Source organism: Ipomoea nil, unplaced genomic scaffold (assembly GCF_001879475.1).
Source record: "Ipomoea nil cultivar Tokyo-kokei standard unplaced genomic scaffold, Asagao_1.1 scaffold0869, whole genome shotgun sequence".
Classification (NCBI taxonomy): Eukaryota; Viridiplantae; Streptophyta; class Magnoliopsida; order Solanales; family Convolvulaceae; genus Ipomoea; species Ipomoea nil.
In genome coordinates this window covers 181,658-189,717 of record NW_017617297.1, presented here as the reverse complement: position 1 = coordinate 189,717, position 8,060 = coordinate 181,658, and the positions used below count along the sequence as shown (strand labels likewise).

Below are 8,060 nucleotides of genomic sequence, written 5' to 3'. Positions count from 1 at the left end.
GAAAGCACTGTAAAGTGGAGTGTTGTATGTTTCAAATGTAGATGGCAACTAGGGCAACATAACTTTGTCAACTTGTGGAGACATCAAAAGACATTTCTCCCTTCACAAACTCGAGTTGCTGCAACACCCACCCCACCCCACCCCTGCATGCACAAAAAAAAAAAAAAAAAAAAAAAAAAAAGCAGCTAAGTTTGATCATTATTTATATTGTATGTTCCTACAATTATATATGCTATCTTTTTTCTTTGCCCGTGAATCCAGACATTTTACCCTCCTAGAATTGTGCCCATAGTTGTCAAAATCAAGATTGAAATTACAAACCTTGTAATTTAAAGGTCTAGCGCCTAAGATTTACATCCGTTTTCAGGAAGAGATTGTTGAAAAATTGATATAAATTTGGCACATGAGTATTCATTTTGAAATATAATGTCGATTTTGATTGAGTTAAAGTGAATCCAGATTCTCTTATGTGAGGAGATGAATTGCATATATTTATTCATTTTAATTAATTTGAAAAAGTCTTTGTCCCACAATGAAAATTAAAGAACGTGGATTTGACGTAATTAATGTAAATATGAACCTCTAGTAATGACTTTATATATAAACCTAAATTTATACTAATGACTTTATGAATTATGAACATAATAGTGATTTTATCAACTTACAATAATGACTTTATGTACCTGTATTATTTATTTATTTATGTATTCATTTATATTTAAAAGATCTCAATAAAAACTTTTTAATAATATATTTTTTAAACATTAAGTTTATTTGTTCAAAAAGAAAAATGAAAAAATAAATTGAAGTTTTTTTTTTTGAAGAAAAAATAAATTGAAGTTAAATAGTTAGGAAGAAAAATTATGGATGACTTGGATTCATGATGCAATATGACCCTAGTCCATGATATAATTATTGTTGTTTAGTAAACAAGGCGACTATATAACAAAATTGTTTAATACAAAAAACTTGCTGCATGCCTGCATATATAATATGATGTATGTAAAAATTTGTATATTATGATATAAAGATTTACAGGCTGGGTTAAATCAATATTATAGTTATTCAATACAATTAAAAAGTTTGTATGTTGTTGTGTAAAGACTTGCACATTCATATAAGAAGTTGCACGTACTTAATACTATATTAGGTACAATTCAAATTTGCACATAAACTGATAAAAGTATCCATCGTTATACCCTACACCACGGCGCATATAGCATTGTGCACCGCGCGCCTCTCAAAACGACGTCGTTTTGGGGTCGTTTTGGGAGGCGCGGTAGGAAGTTGCTGGGATTATGTGTATTTGTTCACACAGTTATGTGTATTTGTTCATACAATTATGTGTATTGGTTCATACAGTTATGTACATTTTTTATACAATTATGTACATTCTTTTTATACAATTATGTACATCCGAATCAGAAAATTTGTGTGTATTATGTTAATAGTTGATGTGTATTATGTTAAAAGTTTATGTTTATTATGTATTATGTTAGATTATGTGTATTATCTTTTAAAAAGAGTATGTATATTTTGTTATATAATTATGTACATTCATGTATACAATTATGTGTATTCTAGTATAACATTATGTACATTCTTGAGCAGCGAGTTTTTTTTTAAAGAAAAAACTACTGCCATTCACTGGGGCAGAAAATTTCAAAAAAAAAAATAATAATAAAACGACGTCGTTTTGCATCTGGACGCATAGTGCAACGCGCGCCGTGGTGTAGGATATAAATTGCCTAAAAGTATAGTTGTCTACTTTGCGCAACAATATGGGTTGAAAGTAATTGGACTTATTTGGGCTGATCTTTGTTTTTTTTTTTGGAACAATTTGGGCTGATCTTTTAACAAATTATTGTGTGGGTCTAAAACGACGTCACTTGACGTTTAAAAAATATTTTGTGCTCCACACACTTATGTGTTAAAATAATAAACTGTTCAAGGTAAGATAATGTATTTTATAAGTTAGCTTAATGTACTTTGTGTTAGAATAAAATTTCTGATATAAGATAATGTACTTTAGGACTTTATTAAAAATCGGTTGAAAAATATGGTTACTAAAAATCAGAAGTTATCTAAAGTTCTAAACCAATTAAACCGGTTGAAATAAAAAATAATAATAATAAAAGAAAAATATGAATAGACAAAATGCCCTTACTAAAAAATAGAAAAAGTCACGAAAAGGACTAAAAGTGTCCAAAAAATAATAGTTTGGGATATTAAATGACAAAAATGATAGTTGAGACTAAATTTAAAATTGTCACCAAATAACCTCGGGTGGAAATAGGGATGGCAATTTCAACCCGCCCCGCGGATATCCACCCGAATCCACCCCCCATGGATCGGGTTTTTTTGGGTGATAATGGGTGGTGGGTCGGGAGTGGGTCTTAAAAAAGTAAACGCGCAGTGGGTCGGGTTGGGTTCGGATTCTATGTACAAAATCCGCCTAGAACCCCACCCGACCCACCATGTGTGTGTGTCTATATATATAATAATAAAATAAGTACTAGTATGTAATTATTTATAAAAATTTATATAACTTTGTGTATCTTTTTACTATTTTTATATCTAAACTATTAAGTTTATTTTTAAAACTTAACAATTTAGTTATTATATTTAAATATTTATATTATTTTATATTTTAGTACCACTAATGAATTTTATTATTTTATTATGTGTAAGTAATTTAAATATTATTTTTTGAAAAAAATAATAAAATGATAAGTGGTGGGTACCCATAGTGGACACCCGCACCCGGTGGGAGTGGGGGTGGATTTTGAAAAAGTTCACCCGAGCGGGTTGGGGTAGAGAAAATGTAAGGTGGGTCGAATGATGAATGTAGCCCTCCCCGACCCACACCCGACCCATTGTCATCCCTAGGTGGAATTAATAACTCTTTATTCAATTACATATTTAATATTATAATAAACATAACTCTTTTTGCAATGGATTCATAATGAAAAGAAGCAACTTAACTCTTTGTATTAATTTATAAAATTTCTCAAGGCTTACAAGAAGCATCATCCAACAAAAAATGCAAATATTAAAAAAAAAAAAAAAAACAGAATTAGGCTAATGAGTTATGGAACCTCAGGAAGGGGAAAAAAGTTTGCAATTTCTTTAAGATTATTGCCTCGATCAGACAGAAATGATGATGAACAGCTGAGCAGCCCTGCCTGCCAAGAATCTATTTCCCTTTGAGCTTGCAGTAGGCATAGAGACCAGACCCCATAAACCCCATACATTGCCCCACCACGTTCAACTGGATAAGAAAATTTATATTATACACCACACATACATAAATACCCAACTATATATAAAACTTTGTCCTCACCAGATCAAAGGGCAGCCCTCCAAAAACCAGCCACCCAAATCCAATTGTAAAGAAGTCCTAAAAACAACAACAACCATAACATCAGAATCACAGGACTACAATCACTACTCAAGGGTGTGCATTGAATAAACTCTATCTTGTAACCCTATAAACCAGTCTAGCTAGGTTGTCCATAGCTGACCGGCTCAATTGCTCAAACCAAGAAGGTCAATAGGCCGCTCCCATGAGGAGTTAACTTATAACCTTGTGGTTACCAAGTCAGCAACCTAACCAATTTGGCTGGCGATGCCCTGTATGTGATGATGTGTTCTAGGAACTGATATGTGTATATATATACCTTTAGGTTTCCACAGATTGTCTGTGTAAGAGCAGAATTGAGAGTTGTATTCAGATACACACAATAGTTTAGGAGGAAAGCCATGGCACATGATAAAACCATCAAAGCCTGCAGATTTATGTAAATTTTCATGTACCTCATTGTTATCTGCACAATTTCCATAACCACAAGTCCACAAAAGTGTTTAAATTGATAACTTGATCAAATCACCTGAAACCCAGAAGTGTAGAAATATGGAAACTCTAATGTCACCCCCAAATCTCCTTCAAAAGCTGTCCAAATTAGCAAGACTGGTGCACATATTATCCCTACAAAAAAAAAAAAAAAAAAAAATCAGATACATACATTTCTGCAATAACTTCTCTGTCTGGAAAACTGAAAATTGGAATATAAAAAATGAAAATTTGCATTACCATTGCACCACATTAGACCAAAGCTGTTAAGCCCACTGGATTCTCCTAATGAAATGACCAAAAATTTGTTTACTAAGCTACACAACACGCGATCAATGCAGAAGGTATATATGCAGGGAGTGTAACTATATATAATAGCCTTACCAACGCGGGCTATACAAGCGAGATAGATTGCTGTTGTGATGTTCGATGTGAAAACGATAGCATAGCTATAGAAATCGAACGAGAGGTCTCGAGATCCAGCAATGAAGGCCCCGAGTATGATTATCCCTACACTGATTGTCATCCTTATCACTATCAGTCTTTCATTGGAACTTGGCAGAATTATTGAAGCTAATAATCGCGACGGGTATAAAGACTTACCAGGCAACAATATGAGAAGTATGTTTTCTGCCAACAATTATGTACTCTGCCACCATTGTGAACGCGACAGTCGTCCTTCTGAGAGTGGTGTACATGGGAATGCTGATTCCTCGAATGGATTCCATAGAAACCAGCTTTTCATAGAATCACAGACAACATAGTTAGTTGTAACAAGGTTTGCAGAAAATGATGAAATAATGTATGGTTATGATGACTTAATTACCATGTAAACCAAATATGAAAATGCAACTGGTAGAGTGTGAACAAGGGTCTTGAATGGTACAATCAAAGGTGTGTTGGTCAGTGCTGTCTGTGATGCTTGAACTGTGAAAGAGATTATCTTCCAGCGTCTCAGGGCATACAGTAATGCAGTTGAAGACAGCATCTGCAAGTTTGTTCAACAAAAATTATATTGAATGCTCATCAATACAAAACTGACTATTTATCGGAGCCAAATTCATCAGACTGTTGACTTGGTAACCACAATGTTTACAAGTTCAACTTCCGGTGAGGGCAAGCTATTGGCATTTTTAGTTTGAGCCGGTCAACTATGAGTAACTTAGATTGGTTTACCTGATTGGTCTTTTGAAACTAGAGTCACGAGGCAAGGTTTACCCGATAATTGGTTGGTTTACCTGCTTATTGGTCTTTTGACCGTTAGAAGACAGGATTTACCCGATGCATTGGTTTAACCCGATCAGCTATGAACAACTTAGATTGTGGTTTACAGTTTACCTGATTAATTATTTGGTTTAAGAATGGCACTTTCACAACCACGACCCACCCTGACCAGTTGTTGACACTCAATTCCACTTTGGTGCGTGTCACATCAATCCTAATCTCTTGTTCATTCCACTGAGTTATGGGCAACAATCCTGCCTTGACCGTACCCCACACCACCATATCTCCTTAATCCCAACCAATCCCCGCCAACCAACATTGTAATTAATGTTATCAAAACTATTATATTATAGTAAAATGCTGTTATCATCTCATATTGTCATGCTAAGAAAATCTTTTCTCATTGGTCATCTATCATGTCATAAAGCCACAATTTCTGGATATGATTAAACCCACTTAAGAGTTAAGATGGAAATTAAAATTATTGCTCAATGAAGACATCCTAAACTAAGGCCTTTTCATCCATCATCTCGTGAAACCCACTAAACTTGTTCAATTATTGCAACTTGGAAATAAAACATTAAAAAAAAAAAAAGTGAAGTTTATGTCTAAGATAAGGACATTGGTTTCTTTTCTAGTGGAGATATTAATTTCAATTTCAATCCCCTACTATTGTGTTTTCAGTTTTTTTTTTTAATACTTAAATTCAAAATTAAATATATTTGATTTCTTACTATTAAAAGTTCGTTTGTCAAATATAATGCTAAAATAGTAAAATGTGTCATTCTTCTCCCAAAAGGTTTAATCCCTAACTCCAAGGACCCCCACATCCTGACCCGACAGAATATTTGAGGGTGACTCAATGGTTCAGCAGACAGAGTCAATGCCGGTGCGCACAATGAGTCATTCTTGATCCTCCATTAGGATTAAAGTTTTTAACTGATGGGAATCAAATTTTGTTGATTTCAAACATATTAGCCAAAAGTAAATTAAAAAATAATAGTTAAAGGACCAAAAATTAGAATTAATCCTTTTCTAGTGTTATTGTACTCCTTAGTCCATTTTGTTTGTATTTTTAATACTTAAGTTCAAAATCAACTACATTTGATTCCAAACTATCAAAAAATCTGTCAATTTTAGTGCTAAAATATGTCATTCTTAGTCCTTCATCAAGAGTAAAAGAAACACATTTTCAATTGTTATGAATCATTTTTTTTTTAATACTTGAGGAACCAAAAGTGTAAAAGCACAATAGTTAAATGACCAAAATTAGAAACAACCATTTTCTAGTGTTATTGCACCCCTCAACTCATTTTCTTACTTTAATTTGCCCAAAAATAATTGTTGCATAAAGCTATTATTGTTCACAAATTTGTATAAGTTGATGTCCACAACTGATTGAATTAGTCACTATACAACATATATGCAACGTAACATATTCCATGTGGTCGTTTCATGCAAGGTGGTCAGCTGTTTTTATGGATGATTATATTTCATAACAGTAACTACTGTTTAAATAGATAAAGATGTGCAAGTAAGGAAGCTGGAAAACATGAATAAATTAAAAATTCAACTAAATAATAACGCCCATATATACATACAAGTGCAAAAAGGATAGATATATGTACTTGCCTGAAAAAGTGTGATCACATTTGCACATGGAAAGTTGTATGATGAAAGTGCTGCTTTGTTGAACATGACCAAGAGTACTGGAAACCCACAACCATTAACAACAACAGTAAAAACAAAACTAAAAAAAAAAAAAAAAAAAAGTACTGTTTCCATAAACAAAAACCACAAAACTCTTTAATTGATTCCACGTGTGCACTCGAAATTCTAACACATGGCATGCATTTCACCAAATTTAAATTAATTAGCTCATCTCCATAACTCTAGCTTGATCACCATTTATTAAACCTCAGGCATTCCCGTTATTTATTTAATAAATAAAATTATAAACGTATGTTACGGCATACATACTTATCGACTATCAAAATTTAGACTGGAATTCTGAATTAGACCCTCCCCGATCAAGAATAACACGATAGATAGATCTTTCAATCCATAAATTATTATTCACGATATAAAAAGCACAAAATCATGATGCATGTAGAGCTTAATGGGCAAATTAAAATACAAATAACGTTTATGACGGTCTGAAACAGAAATAATGTTAGGATTAGTCTAAACTGAGAAACTTAAACACATCAAGCATGCAGGTGAGGGTGGGGGCAGAAGAAAGGGGACAAATAGTATGTACATATATATATGCAATAATGAAGGAGGAATGTTTGTTTTGTGGGAAAAAACTAACAAAATTAAAGTAAACAAACCTACCAGCGCAAGCCATGTAAGAGATGGCAACACAGACACCCTTTTTGGACATGGCGGCGGCGGCGGGGCTGCTCTTTCTCTCCGCCGCATCTCGGGACACCACCGGCAGAACGGCCGGCGGCAACTTGTCGGAGGAATGGACCGGCACGGCCACCATATTTATTTTCTGGGGAATTGAAATGAATTGAAGAAGAAAGGAAGGAGAGGAATAGTGTATAGTGGGTGTTTGTTTGAGTTGGCAGATTATATATTATGGGTTAGGTGGAAGATTGGGAGAATGATGTTGCCTTTTCAGGAAGAAAGTGGCGCTACCTGTAAACTCAGGACCCACTTAGATATCTTCTGTCTTCTTCCTCGTTTACTCCTTTCAATTCTCACTCAAAATTTAAAATTAAAAATTAAAAATTAAAATTATTCTCTTTACTATATTAGGACATCTAAAAACTACTCCGTATCTAATTTAGTAAATATCAATCAAATACGGTAATATTTTCTGGACAAAAGAAGTAATTAATTAAATGCATGTTGTTCACTTGTTCGCGTAATACCATTGTTTGTAATAATTTAATATCATCGATGTAATCAATTATATATATTGAAACCCATTAGCTATATATATTAATTGCCTTTTAATTTCTTTCCAAATATT

General features: G+C 33.3%; 1 protein-coding gene across 1 annotated transcript; it reads right to left on the bottom strand.

The window, feature by feature from the left end:
* Window positions 1-2,977: 2,977 nt before the first annotated feature.
* Window positions 2,978-7,642, bottom strand: LOC109178748 (putative UDP-sugar transporter DDB_G0278631). The gene is made up of 10 exons (XM_019328290.1): window positions 7,415-7,642; window positions 6,710-6,786; window positions 4,680-4,841; window positions 4,457-4,590; window positions 4,238-4,368; window positions 4,094-4,138; window positions 3,891-3,988; window positions 3,681-3,788; window positions 3,344-3,400; window positions 2,978-3,271 (listed from the first exon to the last, which is right to left on the bottom strand). Exons 1-10 carry the CDS (start codon window positions 7,566-7,568, stop codon window positions 3,197-3,199), a joined length of 1,041 nt encoding a protein of 346 aa, XP_019183835.1. The 5' UTR covers window positions 7,569-7,642; the 3' UTR covers window positions 2,978-3,196.
* Between the last annotated feature and the right edge of the window lie 418 nt (window positions 7,643-8,060).